General features: G+C 29.9%; 1 protein-coding gene across 1 annotated transcript in view; it reads left to right on the plus strand.

Annotated features, from left to right (window-relative positions):
- The window catches only part of l(2)k05819 (transmembrane protein 94-like protein l(2)k05819), a 116,505-nt gene extending 92,500 nt beyond the window's left edge, over positions 1-24,005 (plus strand). Inside the window, exons 21-25 of the mRNA XM_075374755.1 lie at positions 12,065-12,189; positions 12,857-13,193; positions 17,558-17,651; positions 20,691-20,906; positions 23,580-24,005. Coding sequence (XP_075230870.1) covers positions 12,065-12,189; positions 12,857-13,193; positions 17,558-17,651; positions 20,691-20,906; positions 23,580-23,652 — 845 coding nt within the window. The 3' untranslated portion in view covers positions 23,653-24,005. The remainder of the gene's footprint in view (positions 1-12,064; positions 12,190-12,856; positions 13,194-17,557; positions 17,652-20,690; positions 20,907-23,579) is intronic.
- Positions 24,006-24,523: the final 518 nt, after the last annotated feature.

Here is a 24,523-nt window from a genome sequence, read left to right on the forward strand (position 1 = left end):
CTATGTTCAATGGACTTCCAGTCTGGACACTATGGCTGTCACTTCTCTGTTTGTCATGAACATTTGAAGACCTTCCTTCTTCTGCAACACATAACGCCATTGTCTCACTTTTCCTTCACTCATTGTGGTAGTCCATATGTTTTACAAAATTGATGGTCAATTTCAGCAGTATTATGTCCTCTTGCATTTAGAAATCTGATCACTGGTCGAACTTCACAACTGGAGGAATTTGCTATTACTGCACTCATTTTAACACACTGTCTTGGCAAAAGCATACTGTCATGTTGTTTGTTAAAGGCAAACAACAATGAACTGATGGCAGTTTGGCAGTTACATGCCCAACAGACCACTTAAAGCTACTGCGCATGCACAAACCAATAGTGCATTTACTTTTGAACTGCGCCTCATATCTAGGTTAATTTGATTTGATCAGTTAAACTAGCAGGCCTCAGTCCAGGCAACAGAATTTAAAGGGTTTATTACATCTCTGTTACATATCGTTCTATTGTCAATTTTTTTTTTGTAAACGCATCCTATATAGAGCCTGATAGTCTCATTGGGCTGTTGGCAAAATCTGCACAGTTTTTTTTATATTACAGTATTTTTAAATGTGACTTAATATAATATGCTTAATTAGAAAACTCTATAATTTTCTTAATTTGTTCAGTCTTGATTAATCTGTTCAGTCTTAATAAAGAATTTTAGAGTATAAAATCTAAGAGCAATACAGAATTTACCCAATTCCTGAATGAAAAACTTGAAAATTTTCATATCAGATTGGTTGTCCAAGAATTTCTTCAGAAACCCACTGTTTTGGCCAAAGTTATTTTAACTTACAACAAACATGTTCACGATCAATAAATGGAATATTTGCTCCTTTGACAAAAAATTAGTCCCTTTCTGAATATCCATACACCTACTGTAACTCTACATTATTGAGGGATAAGAGATCCAGTTTTTCCAGATCAGTAAAGAACCAAACAAACTTGACTTGTGAATCATAAGTACTGTTAGTACTAATAACTGTGTGCAATTTGATTGTGCACTTTTTCATACATTCCATTTCCAGGTATAGGCAGGTACACCTAATATTACAAATACTGAGCCTCAACGTCTTTTTTATATCTCTTTAAACTGAAACTAAGATTAGTCCTAAGTGACTCACATTGCAGATTCCAACTTAATCTTGTCAATTTAAGCCCAGTCAGAATAAATTTTTATATTCTACTGTCATTCCCACAGAATAGAAAGTTTGAGTGAAATTGGTCTAATGCGTTTCAAGAGTAACTGCCTCATTGTCATGCTGAAGATTACCTAACTGTATTGTTTGGTTTGGATTGACCTCCAAAGCTTCATCAGCATTCAGACTTTTGATATTATCAGAAGTAATTCAGTCAGCATAATTTCCTTACAGTCTGAAAATATTAGTATCATTTTTTTAAGTTACTGGAATTTTTAAACTGTTAATGAATTAGTATGCATCCACTATTTAGATTGTTTCTTGTTCACAAACTTCTCATCATGAGTAACAATTCTGCTGTGATCTTCTGAGTTTAATATAGTGCTTAAAGAATGTCTAGATTGTAAAAAATCTTTTGAGTTTAATGCATGTCAATTAGTTATTTTGGTACCCACTTTACCTATAACTTATGAAAACCCTTGTGTAGGTCACACTCTTTTAAAGAGACCTTGAATTTTGTAGAAATTCATTAAGATTTCATAAATTGTGGATCTGCATTTATCATACAATTTGTTTAACTTTTGTTTAACATTTTTACATAATAAAGCACAATCTTTTATGGATCTCAATACTGCTGTCTCTCTCACTTGAAAACAATGAATCACACTGTAAGTTACATCTTATAGGCAAAAGTGGTAATGATACTTTTTGTATTATATCAACTACTGTTCTACTAGCTCTGAACATCCCAATCCTGTAGGGAAACACACCCGCCTAGTGATGTTCCTGTCACTAGCTCTGAACAGAGTGAACAGTGGGTTGGTGTAAGTATTGTAGATTCCTGTTGATATCTTTGCATGTACTGTGTTGCTGTGTCTTCTAGTTTAACAGCCAATCGGAAGTATATATATTTATACAGATATATATACATCCTCTTTCCACTTATTGTAATATTGGATTCTCACTTGATAAGTTTGAAATCTTTGCTTTCTTAATCAAAAATATAGAAAAGTAGTAGTCCCTCTTTTATCTTGCTTTTTAAAAATGATTTATATGTCTGATGCCACTTCAGATGAACCATTTAATATGTATCAGTGCAATATTTTGAAGTTACTGTGTCAGGGGATTTTGCTACAGTCCATCTTGAAGAACTTACCATCAGTCATTGTAAGAGAAGAGTGAGAATATGCTTGTATTTTTACTGTTACCTTTTAGAAGTTCGCCAGTTAATGAAAAGGTAATTTGCTTTAGTCATATATGAAACTGTCGTTGGTTTTGTTTTTATTATTCTGAGGTAGTGACTCGTAATTGTTACAATTATCATTAAGCAGGTGGTATAGAAAGGATTTAACAATCTTGAAGGCTTATAGAAGGTTATTCAGAAAACAAATGAAATCACTTGAGGTGTCATTTTATAGCAAAATGCATTAAGTTTTGTCTTGTGTAGTGCTATAGTACAAATTACATGCACTAGTGTCTATTCGATTCAGTTTATAAAGTGGCTACTTTCACAGGGTGCTTAGTGAGCTCATTATGTATTTTTGGTTTATAAAATCTATGATTACAGTTCAGTGTAATTTTTGTATCCAATGTAAGGATTAGATCATCTCTGCATCTAACCTACAGTTTAGATTTAGCATAAGAATTTTGGCAGTTGGATAGTTTTGTTTGACATGAAATAATTGGTGCCTGCATCTTTTATGGTGAACTATTTCATAGCATCTATAATGCTATGAAATAGATTGGGAAAAGCATCTTCATAGTTCTCCTTAATCAACTTGGTTATGCTTCATGAGTAATAAACATTTTCCAAATTATTTTTTGATCTATATTATATAAACGTTTCAACTTGTAACCATACTTGAAATACTGTTTTATATGAAATTACTGATGCAAACAGGTGACTCTTTGTGAATTGTGTATACAATTGTTGCAACTGTGTAGATTGAAATGAGGTAATGTAATTTTAAATGATAATGAATCTACATTATTTTTTTTTATCAGAATTAAGGTAAAACCTACAAAAGCAGGATCTTGCCACAGCAAAAATCCATGCCAATCTCTGGAACGTATTCATGGTTGTCCAAATGTAAATGTCTTCTTAGCCAAGTTAAATAGTACCACCTATACTTTTTCATTGAGAATACTCCAAATGGATACTGTGTTAGATAGTTTTTGAATTCTAGAGTTAGTTGTAGATGACCAAGTAGGGGATGTTTTAACTTTAAGTTAGATATTGTATTACTACACTTATGCACAAAAGTCATTTCAATGCACAAAATGCATTTTTTCAGTAACCATTTCCTAGGTCAGTGGGTAGGTCAAACTGACCCAGTTGCATGGTCACTTCATTTCTTGGATTTGATGCTACTCAACTTTTTTTACATTGTTTCATTAAAGAAACGTTATTATCTGGTCTTTCCTTCTAATCGTGCTGTACTCAAAAATCTAATTACTGCTATTGATGCACAATTATCACTAAATATGTTGAATCAAATTTGTCAAGAAATCAGTTTGCAGGTATCTGTTGTTCCATCAATGGTTCTAATATATAACCATACTGATTATTTAGTGAAAAACATGATATGTTTTGCCCTAAAATCACACTTCAACTGAGTTGAAAGTATTCTGAAAAAACTTTTATACCCTTCAAAGTTGAAAACTCATTTTTAAATCAGCCTGTACTAAATAAAATAAGGGGTCAATTACTGTGCTGACCTGAATATAAGCTACACTTACAAAATTTGATTGTCAGAGATAACAAAATAATAATTTTAAATTATTGGTTCAGTAATTAATTTGTTTGTTCAACCATCTTGAATTGTATGTTGTCATAATTTAACAAATTTAATAAAATATCTTCATTAACTTTAAATTTACATAAACTTGATACAGTGTTACAACGTCTAACATTTGGTCACCCTTTAATGTGTGGTTAGGTTTGGTAAATTTCACCAGATGAGTTTAAATCTGTGATGAAATTTAAATTGTATATGGTCATTGAAAACAGAGAAAACGTTATTGGGATAAGTTTTGTATTTCCTGTGTCATTATATTCTGTTTTGATACTTTCATGGTTTAAATACTTCAAAATTTAATTTCAAAAACTTTTTCATTGAAAATCTAAATGGGAAAGTATATAGATCTGTCAAAAAACCTTTTGTGCCTTAAGGAGGTATTTAAAAAAAATTAACAAAAAACTGATTTAAATTAAAATAAATTGGAAAAAACTTTTATTTCAATGCTCACAAGTCTAAAAAATCTATTTTTGTCAGACAGACGTTTATGCATATGTACATTTGTATGTTGGCCTGTGTTTGGTCTTATAATGTTAGACCACTTTGACCGACTTTCTTCAAACTTGGTAGTCAGGTACTACCTTCAGGGGAAAGAGTGTATTAATTTTTTGCAAAATTAGAAAGAAGGGTGATGTTTTGAAAAAAATTTTTTAAATCAATCTGTGAATATTTTAATCAAAAAACTTCCCCTGATGATGAGGTCCCAAACACATTTTTTGAAAAAGTGACATTAATATACTAATACTAAACAATTTGGTTATTGCTGTATTTTTTTTGAGCATCTTGGCTTTAAAAATTAAATGAATTGCATTCAAACTTCCCTTTAATTTTTTTCAGAGCTGTGCAGACAAAAATCAATTTTGGCCAAAAAATTTATTCAAAAATCAATTTGTGCAAATTGTATTGCATTGTATAATTGATACATATGTATCAATATATTCACATATGAGGGCGGTCCAGAAAGTAACTTACGTTTGTGCCTAGCATGGAGGTGGGTGGGGATAGAGCCGCCATCTTGGCATCAAAATGTTTCTACACTCAGTACACATCAAGCTGTCGTAGTGTGTTGACTGTGATTTTTCTACTTTGTTCATTGCGAATTATTGTAATTTGCGCTTCAATAGAAAATCCCGTGAGTTGTGAGTTGCAATCTGTGATTAGGTTTTTACTGGCAAAAAACCTCAAACCAATTGAAATTCATCGGCAACTTTGTGAGCTGTACAGAGCTGGAATAATGAGTGAAGGTGGAGTGAGGCAGCAGTGCATTCAGTTTAGAAGTGGCCACACCAATGTTCATGGTGAGGACTGTAGTGGTCGTCCTAGCCTTGTGACTGATGAACTGATGATGAAAATCAACGATAAAATCCATGAAAATGGCCACATTACAATTACAGAACTCTTGCTTCATTTCCCCCAAATTTCACAAAGTTTATTGCATGAAATTGTATCGGGGAAACTTGGTTATCACAAGTTTTGTGCAAGATGGGTGCCAAAAATCTAAGGCGGCAGATTTCTACAGAGAAGAAATTGAAAAGCTTGTGCATCGTTATGATAAGTGCCTCAATTTAAATGGTGACTATGTAGAAAATTAGTTTAAGATTGTCCCTTTCAAATGTATATAATAATATTTATTTCTTTTATTTGGTTGGTTTTTTATTTTAAAACGTAAGTTACTTTTTGGACAGTCCTCGTATGTATACGTATTTAAATGAAAACAATTTGGTACCTGGTTTTATTTTAGATTAAAATTTTTTAACTTTTTAAAATTTTTAGTTCTTTCTTTCATAGAAATCCATTCTTTGTAAACTTCAATTGTATTTACTTCTTGACCATTGGCTAAACATAATTTAATTCTCATAAGGTCACCCAAATATTCATTTTTGAGTGTTTTGGTATTTTGTTTTTATTGAATATATCAGCTGGTACCACTGAATGGATTCATGCTTCTGCCAACTCGGATTGCTAGTTCAGAGGGAAACAATAGGACATTCAAGATGTCTGAACAAGGCCTACAGCATAGGCAAAATCTGAGTTAATAAATCACCGATGTAAATGTCTACTGAGGCATTTACATTGGTGGCATCCCAATGAGTCCAGGCTTATTACTTACTATAAGATGTAAAATGTTAGAGGGTGATAGATGACTCCTGTTAAAGCCCATCAGGGCAATGAACACGGGGTGGGGGGTTGTGGCGATTAGAACGTCACTAGGCGGGTGTCTTCCTCTACGGGGTTGGGATGGCACTGTATCAGCTGGTTTTTTTAATGCAAGTGTGGCTTATATTCAGATCATGTGATTTTTTTTTATATCTTTTGTTCATAAAATAAAGTAGTGAAAAATTAAAAATTAACATGGTTGTCATTAATGAATCAGCATAACAAAATAATGCAAATCAAAATATTTCATGTTTATAGTAGTAGTTTGTATATTTTGTATGTTTTGTTTTTTAGGTATTTATTGGTGTTAATCTATGTGAGTTCTGTAATTAAATGTTTATGGAATTTTAGTGATCATTGTAGTTTTCCTTCTGTTTGGAATTAGGTTAATTGTCTCTTTTTGCATTAACTTTTGTTTTACATTTTGCTTTATTACTTTTATATATATTTTTCCATTTTTCTTGTATTTTCTGTAAAACTTTTATTTTGTTTGCATGTATTTATATTTTTAATAATAATAGTAATAGTTTTTTTTAGTATCAGTAGTTTATTGTTTACACTTCAATTATCCATTTTAATATTATTTTACTAAAGAAGTTATCTGAATGTGACAGTAAATATTTTATTTATTTAATTTTTAATAAACCTTGGTACACAACTAATACTTATGAGGTTATATGTTAGTTATAGATTGCTAATTGTATAATTATTCTCTAAGATGACCACTATCCAACCAGACTTTGATCATACGATTTTTAATAAGGCGTTACTGAAATACCAGATTTTTTATATGAATCTATTTTAAGTTAAAATGTTTATGTTAAACAAATTATAGAGTTGATTAGGGATTAAGCTATCAATATTTTAAACATTGATTCTATTGATGAGAATTGGGTCAGCCCTGGTTGTACTTGTGGTATCTTGTTTATTATCTTAATAGCTGGTAATGCAGCTGCTTTATTGGAACCCAGAGCATTGGTGATCCTTTAATTAGAACTATCCAAGAACCCTGTTTTTATTTCTCTTAACCCTTTTATTTTTCCAAAAATCTAATCCAATATAATGCAGTATTGATTTATTTATCATTCCCGCTATTGTATGACAAAATATTTTAAAAAATCTTTGTTACTGTAAATGCAATAAAGAAGTGTCTGAAAAATTCATCTTTGATTATTGGAGTACCTGAAAAAAGTTGAAATCTAAAATGCTAAACCGAAATAATGAACTATAAAATATTTGCAAACCTTTTTTTCCTTCAATCCTCTTAGCATAGAATAGAATTTAATAAAGATCTGGTGATTGTAACATACAATCATTAACAAAAAAATAAATCAATCATATATGTACATATTTTTTTTTTTATAGGTGTAGGGCAGGGGTCGGCAACCTGCGGCTCTTTGGATGTGAGGCTGTGGCTCTTTAGTTCCATACGCAAATATTATTTATTTTATAAAAAAAAAAAAAAAACATAAAAATCGTTCTGAATCGATTAATGAGGATTAGGGAGCGATTCTATCGCTTTGCCACTTGCACTTGCTTTTCACCGCACCCCTCCCCCGTGACACGCGTTGTCACTGTCGTCAGTCCGTCAGAAGCTCTCGAATGAAGCTGTCGTCGGATGTTTCTATGTAGGTTTTAATTCGCTTTCGATGCAAGACAATTTGGCGTCTTCACCAGTGCTTTGGCTGTGACGTATAGTTTGTTGTTTCAAGTAAAAGAGTTAGAAGCGAATAGATAAGATAGGTAACATAATAAGTATTATATTTTTAAAATACATATTATACATATTTTGCTCCAAATAAGATACCTAACTACTTTTTTGAAGTCAATAAGAATTGTCAAAAAAGAAACAAAGTACTACTGTTGGATATTACCGCGAAAGTGTTTTTATTAAAATATATATTTAATAAATTATCTACCTATTTTATTATTTATCTACTTTATAGCTTTTATTATTTTAAAATTAGAGTTAAAATAATAATTATAAGTGTAAGTACCTATAAATTGTTATTTAATAAACCTATTTTTGAAAAAATTTTGTGGCTATTTAAAAACTTTGAAATTTTGTAAATTGTAATTTTTGACTCTTCTGACTCAAAAGGTTGCCGACCCCTGGTGTAGGGGATAGTGAAAAACTGTTTAGTGTTTTTATCTTGACACCCAGAGAAGGAATAACTTTTTCTTTTTTGTTCACTTGTAGATGTTGATTTTTGGAGATTCTGTGAAAATACATAGTTATGAGTTTAATATTTTTGTAGCTCAGAATAATTCCACGTAGAATGGGAAAAAGTGATAGATAGTTTTTAAATACATTTCTATAAAAATAAAATCTAATTAATTACAAAAGAAGAATAAATGACTAAATTAAAAGTAGTAATTTTATTTAGGATTGTAAATAAGAATTTATGTAATTCTTATTTATAATAATTTTAAATAGTAACACAATTAATTGATTTTTTTTTAAAACATCCACATTATTTTTTTTTTCAAAAAAAAAATGTATTGATATATGTGAATGTTACATTTTAACACATTCTGAAATTAAAATAAAATTATAGAAACAAGTAATAGTGATGAATTTATTTGGAAGATATGTATTAAATTTGCCGGCAACTTATTGCATTTCTGTATAAAAACATTCCGTGTGTTATGGTGTCATGAAATCAAAACACGTTACGTAGTCAGAAATTAGTTTGAAATCGTTACGTAGTCACATTATTTTAATTTAAAAATAATTAAATTAGCCCAATTTTTAGAAAATCGAATGTTATTTTTTTAATTCCTTATTCACATTTGTTTTATTACATTATATGAAAAATTGGTGGACTGACTTTATCCAATAGACACCTCAGTCACTAATGTGGTTGGCCTTTTTTACAAATTACCCCTCCAGGTAAGAGTTCCACAGCTATAAAAAGAAGCACCTCTCAAAACCCCAGTAAAAAAGGCAGCTGTCTCACCAGTTACTATAAGGTTATATTGGAGTAAGTAACACAGAGATGGAGCAGGGGATCATGGATCGTGGCTTGATGTATCTGTGTTGTTTTTTTTTTATTTATTTGATAAAAAAGAGAATTTTGAAATTGTCTACGGGTACCAAATAGTTTTTCATTTCAAAAATTTCATTTTGCTTTAAATTATGGGGAATATGTTACTATGAACCATCAGAGGGACTTCAAAAAATTAAAATAATTTTTGAATCTGATACATTAGATAAATAGTAATGGTTAAATATATTTAAAACAAACTATTCTTACAAATTGTTAAAAATACATTCCCTTTTTTTTTAATTCTATTAAAAATAAATATTTTTAAAATGAAAAATATTCAACAAGATTAAATATAGGTGATCTGACATGAAAGCAAATTCCACCTACAAAAAATTAAGAGAAACAAAATAAAGTTCAGGAACACCAATCATCCAATCCCAGCTTTTCCTATGCTTTTTAACTGAATACACTTGTATAGTAGTATTCATGGATAGTACTTTACTCAGAAAGTGATACTATCTATTTTACAACTATTTTTTTACTGATTATATTAATAGAGAACTTTATTATATTACACTTTAAATAGGTATTATTAATTTATTGTTAATTAATTTATTGATGTACGAGTACTAATATAGTTTAGATAATTTTAATTGAATTATTAGTGTTTTCCATTTAGAAATCATTTGTTATAATTTTTACCATGTTTGTAAACTAATATATTTATTAACTGCCTACAATTATTATTATTTTTTTTTCATTTATCTTTGCTTTTATAGAATTTAGTCTGAACTATTTATTATTACTTGGAAAGTGTATTTAAAGAAGTTCAGTATTAGTTTTATTTTAGCCTAGAATTAGAAGTATTCATTTTTTTATATAAATTTTATCTTATTATTTTTAACCAATTATTATTTTATTTTATTTTTTTATTAATACGTTGTTTATTTCTTTAGTAACTTCAAGATTATGAATCAACCAGGCATAGCTAACTACTCTGAAATTTTAAGCTATTATGCTTATTATAAGATAACTGTTGAAAGACAGTTGTAAGATAACAGAAACATTCACTGATTTAATCTCGATAGTTGAGGAAAATGATGGTTGGCACAGTTATAATGTACAAATGTCTTAGATAAAAGTGAGAAAATAAAAAACTGAAAATCTTGCTGTAATCTCTTTACATGTGCAGTACAAGATGATAACTCTTTTATTAACTGAAGTTTTCTTTCTTGTTAAAAAAACCATTTCCAAAATTTGTAGCATAAATAATAAGCAGTGGTTAATATCAAAAAATTTTTAACTTTTTTATATAAATAAAACTAGGTTTTATTTATATTAATAATTTATTAATAAGTGAAACTTATTTCACTTTGCCAAAGCAAAAGTATGCAATATATTTGTTTAAAAATGACAGGCAGTTGAAAGTAGTAGTAAGTTTAACCCATATTTTTTCATAAATAAGGCTTTAGATTTGAAATAGAATATTTTTCCTTTCATTTACTCAAAAATGTTTTAATTTTACTGTAATTTTGTTTCATTAGCAATAATCATAAAGTTTTTAACAGTAAGAGCTTTATTCTATTAGAGAGGTAATGTCTGCAGTTTGATTAAAAATACAAATAAAGATAAGCATACAATAAAATACATTAGTACGTACATTCTTAAGTTTTTATTTATACCAAAACTTCATTATCCAAATTACTGAATATCTGAAATGGCTCTAACTGCCTTTCTTTTTGTTCGTATATTATAGCCATGCTGCACAATAATTAATGAATCTATAAGTTTCCATTGTTGAGTTGCACTGTAGTTATCATTCATTTTGAGGAAAATTTAATTTATATTATTAAATAATGTGATAAAATATTGGAAATGCCACATTTAAGTAAAAAACAATCCTGAATTCTATTATTAAATAGGAGTGCAAGTTCTGGCTATATTTTGATTATGATTCTTTTAAATCCATCCAGGGCTGATACAGCATCTCCACCATCAAATCAAGAGAAAGGACTTATAAGTGGGTTCCAGATACACCTAACCATCCAGTAAATGGTCATGTTACAACATAATTTGTTACACTTAAAGTTAGTGGGAAGGGGAAATGAAATCATTACTAAAGAAAACAATAGAACATTATAGAATATTTAAGAACAAAAACCACATGGCAAATACAAGTCACTTTCACTGTGCTTAATAAAGGAATATATATATATATATATATATATATATATATATATATATAAAATTCTTAATATTAGTATGTAATTGAATAAAAAATATCACATATTATCAATGAAAATTCAATAGATAAAGACGAAGAACACTTCTGTAAAAATTAGAACATAACATGAACAATAAATATAATTATTTTGATTTCAATACATTTTTCTTCATTATACAAGTAAAAATTAAACTTCATTATACAGTCATGTTTTCTGTCTATTATTTAAAGTATTTTATTATAAAACCTTTTTCAAGGTATTAAGAATTATAAAACTGTCCAATTTTTAGTATTGTCCATCAATGGGAGGTGTTATTTAATCGAGGTTTCAATATGTATCTTCAAGTCATGATGTTTTATAATACTTAGTAGTAATATACTGTTTACAATGTTTTGGTTACGTAACTGTTGTTTCAAATAAAAGAAAAATTAAATTTTTAATTATTATTTTTAAATTGACTTGAATGAATTATTAATATTTCATTCTTCTGTGTTCACAGTTGGTTTTATTGTAGTTTTTTATTTTTAAGGATCAGTTTCAATAATTTGGATCATTTTAACTTTAAAAATAAGATATAATTTTGATGACCATGTTTATTCAAAATTGATTTAATTGCTTCAAATAACAATTTAATGTGGATAATTGAAGTTTATCATATTTAATTAAATTTAAATGGTCATAATTTAATAGTATTTATGTATAATAAAATTTCAGGCCATGTAATATGGTTGTCAGTTGTCATAATTCCTGCTGTATCCATGTCATTAGTCAGTTCATCACGTGATCCGCAAGTCATGAAACGGGCTACAGAAAAAAAGACGTCATCAATTAATACTGAGGTATGGTTACTTTTAGCATAGTTATTTGTCTTATTTTTAATTAGTTAAGGTTTATATAATTTACTATGTATAAAATTTCAAGATTACTATCCCTCACTGCAAGTTTGTAGCCCAATTATTATTTAGCAGTTAGTGTTTTGAAGGTTATACTCATCCAATCTTTGTGGAGCATGTGATTATTTTGATTACACAATGTTTTGTGAATCATTGTGATAGCAAATGTTGGTTATTGCCAGCAGTAAATCATGTTGTATTAAAGGTAATATACTGCCATAAAATTTGTTACTATGAAACACCTGCTATGAAGAAGTCATTCTTTGTTGTTTATATTTGTGGCATGCCAAATTAACACATGGGATTTCTATATTGTGTAATGATACTTCAAATATATCTAGATAATTGCTATGTAAAGGTTCGTTATGTTCTCCTTAATTCAAAACTGTTGATATAAGCAACGATTTTTTGAGTTATTGATTTGTTCCTTTCTCATTTGGAAGAATATATACAACTGGATTATTGAACGCACAAAAGTGTGTATTATAAAATTAATAACTTTGTAATTTATTGGCTATTATTAATTAGCCAGCTGTATGATCCAATAGTTTTGTTTGTTGTATTTAATAATGACATGCTATTAGCATTAATAGTTTATTTTACTATTTTTCAGATGGCGTTATTTGTATTATGGTGTTATGGTTCTAAATTTTTATGGACTGTCTGTCTTATACCAGTTGTATTTGGTGCAATATTGTCATCATTCTGTGAGAATCTTATAAAGCATAATAGACTGACAACGGCTGATTCACATGTACATACTATGTCGCCAACATCACCTAATGTTAAAAATACTGTTAATGAAAAAAGTGTGAATCAGTGTAGTATTGTTTATCCCTTTATGAATGAATTTGATCGTTTAAATGATACTTGGGGTGGTTGGAATGAGTATTCATTTGTTTTATTAACTGTACAACATATTATGGTGTTTTTGTTTACTGTACATTATAGTAAGTATTATTTATTGTTATTTCATGATTCTTAGTATATAATAATTGACAAAGTTAATATAGTTTTAAGTACTGTTATAGCTAATTATAGTTATATTATTTATATATAGTTTTCACTATACCTTTCTATTAACTGTTTGTGAAGAATTGATTTTAATATGCTACCTTAAATTTATATTATTCTCATCATGTGTAAAATTAGACAATGCAATCCAACATACATTATCTCTTTATAAGTTTTTCAGTAATCTGTTTTTTGACTCGCAATGAAATTTTTATATTCTGCAAGTTAAACATCCTTTCAAATTATGTATGTAAAAAAAAAAGTATATAATTTGAAACAATACAGCATGCAGAATAGAGTTTACCTGTTATTACAGAAATATTGGTTAATTAGTTTTTAAATATTTTTGTAAGTGTTATGCGAGTAGTTTGAAATGATCATCTTTCTACGTGCAATGGTATTACAATATCAACTTAGAAAGTATGTACACTCAAGTTTGAGACTTTATAAAAAGAAAACACTCAGATTTTAAAGCAAATTGCATCATCTTTTAGATTATTTCTTTCTGCTTTGGAAAGATTAGATCTTCATTTTATATTGGGAAGGATCAAATATAAATGAGACTTTTCATTCTGAGCATGTAAGTTTGAAGGGAGCAGGTGGCCACTTCTAGAGTGCATTGGTGGGGATGTCGTGAGGTGGGAGACTAGGTGATGTCTGGTTCAGACTTGTTTGGCAGTAGTGCTTGCAATGTCAGCAACAGGTGCATCCTTCTACTGCACAACGCATTATCATTAAATTTCTCGCTCATGCAGGTATCAAACCAGTGGAAATTCTGCACAGATGGACCAGAGTAAGATGCACTGCACAGTTCGGGGATCAAACACTGTCAAGGACTCATGTGTTTGCATGGTATAAGGAGTTCAAGGAAGGATGTCAAAGGGTTGAAAATGAGGAACATGGTCACCGTGCTTGGACCAGCATTATGGAGGAAAACATTCGCACGATTCGTGACCGCATTGAAGGCAATAAGCATCTGACAGTTTCTGAAATTGCATCACAGGTTGTAATAAATTATGGAAGCTGTCAAACAATTGTGACAAAAGACCTAGGGTTCTATAAAGTGTGTGCCAGGTGGGTCTGTTGCCTTTTGACGCAGAACACAAGTAGAGACGTTTGCAGGTCTGTCAGGAGCTTTCAGCATGGATTGCACAAGAGAATGCATTTTTGAATCAAATCATCATCTGCGACGAAACTTGAGCTCGTCATTATACATCCAAATCCAAACAAGCCAGCATGGAGTAGTGGAGGAAGGAGGAGGGCAGCCCTTGTGAAAGCCAAGACTTCGGTGTCAGCTGGCAAGGTGCTTGCAACTGGATTTTTTGACCGATGAGGTGTTTTGCACATTGATTTTTTGCATGAGCATCGCACAATAAATGCTGCTTATTACTGTAAGCTTTTGAATGAGGTAAAGGTTGCTTGCTCATCGTTACAAAAGATGTGACCAACCAATTCGAGAAGTTATTCTCCATGACAACACTCAGCTCTGTACTGTAGCTCTACTTACAGAAAATTAGAGAAAATGAGGTGGCTTCTACGTGACCATCCTCCCTATCGCCCTGTGATTTTCATCTCTTCTGGGCCACTTAAAGAAGCACTGGCAGTAGAGGACTTTATGCACAATTAGCTCCTGACACAACCCTCTTCATTCTACCATGTAGGAATCAAAAACCTCCCAACCCGCCAGGGAAAAATGCATGTCTAAAGCAGGAGTTTATGTTGAAAAATCATATGTGTATGGCTATTTGATACGCCCTCGTAAGTTGTCACAGTGAGATCGCAAAAGATACTGTTCTTTAAGTTTTCTGTTGTGTACATGACTTTGATCATTTTATTAAAAAAAAAACACTGGACCAATTGTGTTATATTTATAGAACTAGTCCGTTTTTATTGCCTTATCAATTATGAAATTTCAGATTGATATCTTTAACTACTTTAGAGTCTTTATTTACTATGTTAAACCATATTATCTTTAGATCTACACAATTTATAAACACAAGAAAATTTACATTTTTGTTTTTTCATTGTTATTTTAAATTAATTAATATGACATTTGATAAAATGCATTGCTAAGCATATTGTAACGGGTAGAGAAGCTTCCAGAAGAAGAAAGAGAGAAAATGAAGAAAGAAAAATCTAGGAGAAACGGCAAAGAAATTCTTTATAGTAAGAATATATAGAAAAGCATAGAAGGTGCAGGCAGTAGAAACCATTCTAAAATATAAACGGGTCAGGTAGTGATACTGCAGGCCAGGCCCCAGATATAAATACTGCCAAAGACCCAGCAGAGAATAGTTTAGTATAGTGCTCAATAACATGAGGATGGTCTGCAATAAATGTGATCAGGTATGCGAGAGCAATTGAGTGAGTGCGAAGTAACAAATAAGTGAATAGTGCATCACAAGTATTCCATTTTGTACAGTGGTTATGAACGAGAAGCTATTTGGTGAATTCTTTGTGAACAGGAGTCAAAGTGATTTTATTCATTTATAAAAAGTAACCTAAGCTAGTATTTTTTGTAAAGATTAAAAGTGAATAATTCTTGCATAATGTGAACTGTTGATTTTGTGATTGTTTTCTTGTTATAATCTCCTGTTAATTCTGTGCAAGTCTCTATTTACTATTGTAAGGTGTATAGTAAATCGGAATTATATTTTGCTATTTATAATGAACTGTTTCATACATTATATGTTATTTATTTGTATTTGTATGAAATTTTACATATGCTCTCTCTAATTATCATTGTTAAATTGCAAACATGTGACAATATATTTGTTATACAGAGAACTTTATCATTGATCATGGCAGCAGTATTGCCAAAAGTGGCTCACAGAACCTGTTTGTACTTCATTTATGTTAACCCAAAACCATTCCCAGAATAATACTGTATTTATCTCATTATTTTTCTTCATTGGACACCATCAATCTACAGTACTATGTGTTCATAATCACAAAGAAAAATGACAGGAAGCAGTGTTCAAGCATGCAATATAGTTACATTTTTGGGTTGATCATGAAAAATTGTCCATTAATTTCAAATTCAAATAAAGTTTAAAAAAATTATAATGCATAAAAATCTAGTTACTGCCAGAAACATATTTTCTATGTTAAAAAATTACCTAGATTTATTTTGTTTAATTTTTATAATTTTATGAAAAGTTAATTTAATACAATAATAATACTGATTCGTGATATAATAACCTACATATTTTATTTTAAATGGACTTGAATAGTCAATCCAGTACTTACTGGCTAGTAAGATCTCTGATCTTTTCTGCTAAACTCTGTGGCAGAGTGGTAGCATCTTGGCCTTTCATCCACAGGTCTGGGATCGAATCCAGGTCAAGCATGGTATTTTTCATATGCTACAAGTTTTATTTCATATTCTTATACACAAGCTTCCAGCTTACATGGTGAATTAATCATCCAAAAAAATTTGACAGAAAAACAAAAAATTTGGATTGAATACCTTTATTTTGTTTCTTAATTTTTTATTTAGTAATTAAATAAAATATTGTTTTAAGTAGTTCCAGCTATTTCTTGATAGCTTTTCACTGAAAATAACTAAAACATGGATGCTGTGATGACATTTCAATGGTGATACCATCACTAATGGTTAAACTTCATAAAAAAATATGTGATTCAAAGATAACAAAAGCTATAATAAAAGAGAAAGCTCTTTTATTATTAGACCATTTATAGGAATCTAAATTTCTCTGTTAATAAATGCTTCTTTGCATTCCTATATACAAACAATTTGACAAATAAAGCAATATAAGTATTTTTATTTTTATTTTATTCATATATGTGTTTTTATTTTATTCAACCCTATCATTCTTTTGCATTGTGTACATTATCAGGTTCAATGAGTTAATTAAAATGCAAAGAATAGAAATACAATTAATTGTTTATAAAATTAACAGTACAAAGTAAGTTTATAAATTAAATTAAAAGAAAAGAAAGCAAGTAAAGCATGTAAAACATTTCTTTATCATTATTTCATTACTAAATGGATTGATTAAGAGGGAGTCTAATCTGTTTATTTCAGCTTGATGAATTAATTCAGTATAAAATCTCAAAGCTTGTTCATGGGAATATGGTAATGGAGATTTTATAGCATATGAAAATAATTGATTTTAAAAAAGGTATATGTTGATATATTTTTATATATAAACACAATTAGTCAGAAATAAGTTGGAATTTAAAGTTGTATTTAAAGTGTTTGAATTAGTTTTAAAATTACGCATAAAATATTTTCTTTCATACTGCTGTTCATTTATAAATTTGTTTTTTTTTTCAGTAACAATATCAGTTAGTTTTGTACATCGAGATTATCTTTGTTGGAATAAAAGTCCTCATCATAATGTTATTTGGCTTATAATATTATTAGTAGTGTAAGTTAATTTTACCATATTTTTAACATTTTTGAATTGTTTAATATACTTTTATACTTATTCTTTCTGTCAGTGTGAAATTCCCATTAAAGACCATCAGGGCTAGGAATGGGAGAGGTGGTGTGGCGACTGGAAGCGTCAAAGGCGGGTGTCTTCCCCTACGGTGGTTGGGATGTCAATGTGGTGAAAGATTGCAGATGGAGTCATGGCATCCTATCAGAGCAAGATATCCTGCTATATTTAGCACTTATTTCATCACCACATCATCATTGTCCTTCTGATTAGTGAGTTTTAAAATGTTAGAAGAAAAAATCACTAGAGAGAGTTTTACTTCAGTTGAAAAATTTATTGCGTGCATCATATGCTGTTTAAATGATCAAATAAATAGCTTGTGGAACAAATTATCATCTACTTTTATATAAATTTGTCAAGCTAGTGGGATTTGGCGCCATAATCTCAAAATAATTATAAATTTTATTTTCATCGTTGTATGTTCATCTTTGAAATTCTACTCTATCAAACATTTCTCAAAATCAGATTCATTATTTTTGTATTCCTATATTCTGTTTTCAAAGATTCAAAAATTATCTCATATTAAAATTAAAAGTAAAACCTAGAGATGCCATACAACCATTCATTGTATGAGATATGATTGGAAAGTTTTAAGACAGGTGCTGCCTCTTCGCAATTGGAGGGGCTAGGTTTCCCCATAGATATGGAAGAAAAAAAGATATAGATTTATTAAATATGGGAATTACAGGCAAAGAAATCATGAGTTTATGGGGATGACCCAGAAACAAAAGCCTTGGGGATGACCCTTCCATCACAGTGGAAGGGTCCAAGTTTGCCTGAACTGAACTGAAAAAAGTGTGACAAATTCGGTCGATTTGAAGATAATTTTTGGTGATTTTGTTTGTTTCACACCTCATGTAAACCATCTCTAGAGTAATCTGTTGTTTACAATGGATAAACAATCTTGTTATTTCATGTTGTTATTTTGTTCAAACAACTGTAAAATGTGAAATTGTTGATTAAATCTGTTTATAAAACATTCTAGCACTAATCAGTAGAGTAAATGTAGTGAATACTTGTTTTAAAAAAATTTTGAATATATGAATATACCTGATGAAAGGGTTAAGTTGACCTTTGCTGTTCACCCAACCCACCCCCTCTATGTTAAAAAATTGATGTTTAGTTGTTTTTGGCCAGCAGTAATATCTAATTTTTAATTCTTTTTTTAGGCAACTTGCTTGTTTTATTTTCTCCTTAATTTACAAGGGTTGTCTGAAAATTTTTGACCCTCAACATGAAGATGGCTACACAAAAGTTAGGAAATGTATTCGTGCAAAGGTTTCACTGAAATTTCACCCATTTTTGACGCTCAGTTGTTATTTGATAATCGTTTGAGTAAGTCATTGTGAGTGTTTTTGTGAAAACAGAAAAAATTGAATATTGTGCCATAATTAAATACTTAAATTTGAAAGGCAATACACCTATGCAAATTAAAACTGAGTTGGATCCAGTTTATGGGGACTCCTCATTTACCACCGTCCGGGCAGCTGAATTTAAATATGGTTGTACCAGCTTGGTTGATGATGAGTGTTCGGGATGACCAAAAACTGCATCCACCACCAAGAAAATGGTACTGGACAACTGATGAATTAAAATTTATTGAGATAGCAGAGACTATGGGCATTTTGAAAGAATGTGTTTGTTATATTAACTGAAGAATTGGATATGCATAAGCTCTCCACGCATTGGGTACTGTGTTTGCTCACTTTGGACCAAAAACGCATTTGAATGAACATTTCCAAGGCCCTGCTGGCAGTTTAAGCAAAATGAGTCTGATTTTTTGCATCAATTCATAACTGTAGATGAAGCGTGGATCCACCACTACTCCTGAGACAAAACAACAGTCAAAACAGTGAACTGCAAAGGGTGAACCTGCTTCAAAAAAGGCGAAGCAGGTTCAAAGGAAGCATCACCTTCCTTTGACTGGGAAGGTGATGGCGACTGTTTCTTGGGATAGTAAAGGAATTTTTTTTATCGATTATTTTCAAAAAGGTAATACAATAACAGGAAGTATTACGCATCCTTACTTGACAAGCTGAAGGCAGAAATTGCAAAAATGATCACATTTGAAGAAGAAGAAAGTGCTTTTCCATCAGGAAAATGCTCCTGATCACACTTTGACGATTGCCATGGCTAAAATTCATGATTGGTCTTTGAATTGATTGACCACTCACCGTATTTACCAGATCTGGCCCCAAATGACTTTTTCTTGTTTCCTAACCTTAAGGTTTTGCTTGGAAGAAAGAGATTTTCATCGGACAAGGAGATTATTACATATGTAAATGCCTATTTTGCGGAGAAAGATGCCAGCTACTATTTGAAAGGGTTAAAGAGGTTAGAGCATTGCTGGAAAAAGTGTATCGACTTGAAAGAAAACTATATTTGACAGAAAAAATGCATCTCTATGTTAGGCTCAAAACTTTTCAGACAACCCTCATGGTTTGTTTTCCATTATCTACCAGTTGATTTCTGCATTCCTTTTTGTATTTCTGACTGTAGAAGTGATGTATCTGATGTGTTTCCTGTGTAAAATAATTTTTGTTATGTTAATTATCCCCTTTTTTTTTAGTTTTCTTTAACCAAATCGTATATTGTAATTTTTTTAAATCTGAATCGTATTATTTCATTTGTAAAAAAATATTAATTTTTTCCAGCCAAAATAAGACATTACTGATGAGTCATCTGTGATTCATAGTGTTGTAAACGAGAGCTATACTCACCTTTTTAAAAAAATTTCTGGAATTTAGGAAAGCATTTCAGATTTGTGTGTGTGTGTGAGAGAGAGAGAGAGTGTGAGATCCTTAAAATCACAAATCAGCATAGATTAAAATTAAAAAATTCACATAGTTTCATTTTTTTAGGATAAAGTGCATTAAAATTTAAGTTTAATTATGTATTTGTATAACATTTTATTATTTAATTTTTTAATAGAATATCTTTATGATATTACTTCCTTATTGTCTACAGGTTTTTACTGCAGACATTCTATACAATAATTGGTACTACATCAGCTGCCTTGTTTTCAACACCATACTACACTCCAAATAGTACAGTGGTTCAGATAACATCAGAAGAAATATTATCCTTATGGGAAGATGTACCATTAGCTGTTGTTATTGCTGTTTTAATATCACCTGTAATTGTGTTTTTGATAAATGAATTTGTTAAATGGCAAGAAATTAAGTAAGTATTAATGCAAACTTTTGTTATACATTTCTTTTTGCTATTAATTCAACAGTTTTGGTGCCAATCTCCATGGCGAAATGGTAGCATCTCGGTCTATCAACCGGCAGTCCCAGGTTTGAATCTCGGTCAGCATGGCATTTTTCATACACTACAAACTTCCATCAGTTTAATAACATAGCTGTTAATGCTCGTAAAACTCAAAAAGAGAACAAATAGTGTTGGTTTAAATCTGCCTTTTTCTGGTCTGTACCGGTAATTTAATCAGAGGATTCTAAATATTAATTTTTCTTCTCATTTATTTATAAGTTGTTCAGTTAATCCTCACTTAATTTTTTTCTGAATGTGTACCATTTAATCACATAAAAAAATGGAAAGAGAATATAGTCTATTTCACTTTTAATTTTTGTATAACATTTCTTTCATTATCTCAATTAAGTTGAGGAGGCAGCACTTGTGTAGAGACTTCTGATATAATATATCAGATTGTTAGAATAAAGCAAGGCTTTTCCCCTTGGTCTAAGTGTTCTTCAAATAGCACACTATATTATATCACAAAGTGATTTATAAATTCAGTTTATTGTACCATGATAAAGTGGTATGTTGTAATGACTCCATTGCTTTTCAGACATCTCCGGAAAAGTATAGAGTGCAAACCCTAACTGATATTCTGTTCACCAACCAAAACTATGGCATACAATGTCTTACAGAACTTTATTCTAGTTACTGTATTTAAAAATGTTATATTTTTTCAATGTATATTGAGAAATAACATTAGAATAATTATTTTAGAAAAGCATTCTATCAGGCTTAATCGTGATCGTAAGGAGTTAAGTGATTTCCTGTTTCCTTTTTTACTGAGTCAAACACATGATTGAATATCAGTATGCCATACCCACTGAACTGCAGGTGGCATTTGGCCCTAAAAGTAAAGTAGACAGAGTGAAGGTGTTAATGGCTGCATAGTAAACATCATTACTTGCATAGAAAGAAACACTGACTATGGCTCTCTTACTTCAGTTGATTTCATGTATCAGAGCCATAAAAAAGGGTTAAACCATAAATTAACTTACTGTCTTCTATTATGAAAGTAAATACACTTTTTCAAATTAGTATGTGAAATAAAAACATGAATAATGAAATTATTTTTTATTTATAAATTGTAATTTTTATAGTCTTATTTCAAAAGCAGATACATTTCCTAAATGTATTATAATTTAAAAAAAATTCTTACTGATATTCACTGTTGCAGAGGCCAAAACAAGACAGTATCCTGTAAAATTTGATTGAATGATCCCTGTTGGATGTTACTTTAACACCACATGAATTTGCATATTTATTATAGGTCTATTTATACCTCACTCCTTGTGTGTTCGTCTTTTCGCTGCTCCCCATAAATTCTCCACTGTGTTTGTATATGACCCAGTAAAGGGATCTTGAATGTTAAAGTAGTGATTAACAGTTTGATGTGTAAAATTGTAACCTTTTAGATTAGGTATATCATTCTAATTCCGTCAAAATCAGAAATTATACTCATTCTAGGTGTAATAACTACTTCATAACACTTAGTAACGCGTCTTTCATTTAGTTAGGAACCGCATACACAAAACATTCTTTTGTTTCTCTTCAAATTCCCACAAACACTCGCTGGTTGCTTAGGGGAAACCTTCCGACATCGTATTTTCACCTTGAAAAAAGAGATTCATCTATTACTTTTTCAGACCGTTCTTGCCTATTATTTATTACTGGGTTACAGAATAACATTTCCACACACATTTCCCGTACAATATTTTTCCAATCTGTTACAATAGCACTACTGTACCAAATTATTTGTTACAAAACTAAAAACTGGTATATTCCCTACTCCATGAAGTAGTTCTTGTTTGCATACAAGAAATAAACACTAATCTCTAATTTAGTTTACTGGATTGCACCCAATGCTTCTTTAACAAGCAGCTTTCCAACAACTCAGCTTTGTACAATGCTATTTATCTTCCCTGTCACTTAACGAAAGAGACATTTCATGATCTGTACTCAGAACCTAGAATTGTGAAAAATCCCTTAGGTTAGTAAAAACAAACACTGTGTTGCTTATGTGGCACCTCACAGATTAAGTCAGTTAAACTCATGTCAGATGAAAATAATGAATTGACAAGCACAGCAAAATACACTCAGTACACAATTGAAATAATTAACTGCAACTACTAGTACACAGCCAGTAATGTAACTTTAATAAAATGAGACAGGCTGAAGTTACTACAATGACAAATAAAATAAATATTAGAGATTTAATATTGTATATTATTACTTAATCCATAAATAAAATCTACATAATAATAGTAATTCAGAAAATGAAAGTTTAATAATGTGACTGCTTTTGAAATAAGACTTCTAAAAAGTTATTATGAAATATATTAAGAAATTAATTATTAACTTTTTTTATTTTTTTTAGAATATGTTGCTGTTTATAATCTTTATAGTGTAACCAGCAAAACCTGAGTGTAATAAATTTGACCTTTAATTTATTAAGAAGTGTACCTGTGATTTTTAAATTGCATTATTTTAGATCTTCAGTTCAGTTTATTTAATAATAGTGTATGATAAATTAATCCTTTTAATATATTATTATATTACTTCTAATGTGATGTAATGGTCATAATTATCTATTTTCAGAGCTAATGTTAGGTATCAGAAAAGAGCACGTCTTGAATTTGGAACAAAACTCGGCATGAACTCTCCATTTTGAAGAATAAATTTTTTTATCATCATCAATATCATATCAATATATGTTATTATAGTTTATTTGATGAAGGTTGTTAAAAAATAGTTAGGTTTTAGAATCTATTTGTACTGTTTTTACTTTTTTTTCAGTTAGTGGACAAAAATTGACTGGTTGACTGAAAATTAGTCCAGTCAATTATCTGTAAAAATATATTTAGTTTGTGTAGGTTATTTTGTTGTATATTTTTTGAACTTTTATCTTAAACTGTAGTTAAGTTAATCTGTGTAAAAAATTATGCACAGATATTCATTCTCATTTTCTTCTTATTCCTACAATGTGTGTTTGTATTTTGTATTTATTGCAAAAAGAAGTAGAATTTTAACAAATTGAATAATATAATTATTATGCTACTACATCTTACTCAAATGTCTGACATCTACTTCTCAATTAACATGTTAATTTTTTGGTCATCATTGACTTGATTTGTTATAATGCTCCATATTTTTCTATTTTAAGCAAGACTTTTTTAATTTAAACTTTTTTATTATATTATTTCTTGAATTATTTATTTCATGTATTCTTACCTTCATCTTTTCATATAATTTTCCTTTTTTACATGTCCTTCCATTTGTAAACGAATTAACCCTGGGTGCCTTAATATAATATTCTACTGATGTAGGTCCTAATAAATTAATATTCATTTATAATTGGAAATAATAAATAAACGCTTTTGCAATATTTTTATAGTTTTTTTTAGCATAGAAAGCTATATTACAAGATATATTGACCAACGAAATCTTATTAGAAAAACATCTTCATTTTGTAACATGCTCCTAGAAAGAAAGAAAAGAGAAATTACTTTCTTTAAATTGGTAGTAATTAAATATTCTGCATG

This window comes from Lycorma delicatula, chromosome 9 (genome assembly GCF_047948215.1).
Source record: "Lycorma delicatula isolate Av1 chromosome 9, ASM4794821v1, whole genome shotgun sequence".
In the NCBI taxonomy this organism is placed as follows: domain Eukaryota; kingdom Metazoa; phylum Arthropoda; class Insecta; order Hemiptera; family Fulgoridae; genus Lycorma; species Lycorma delicatula.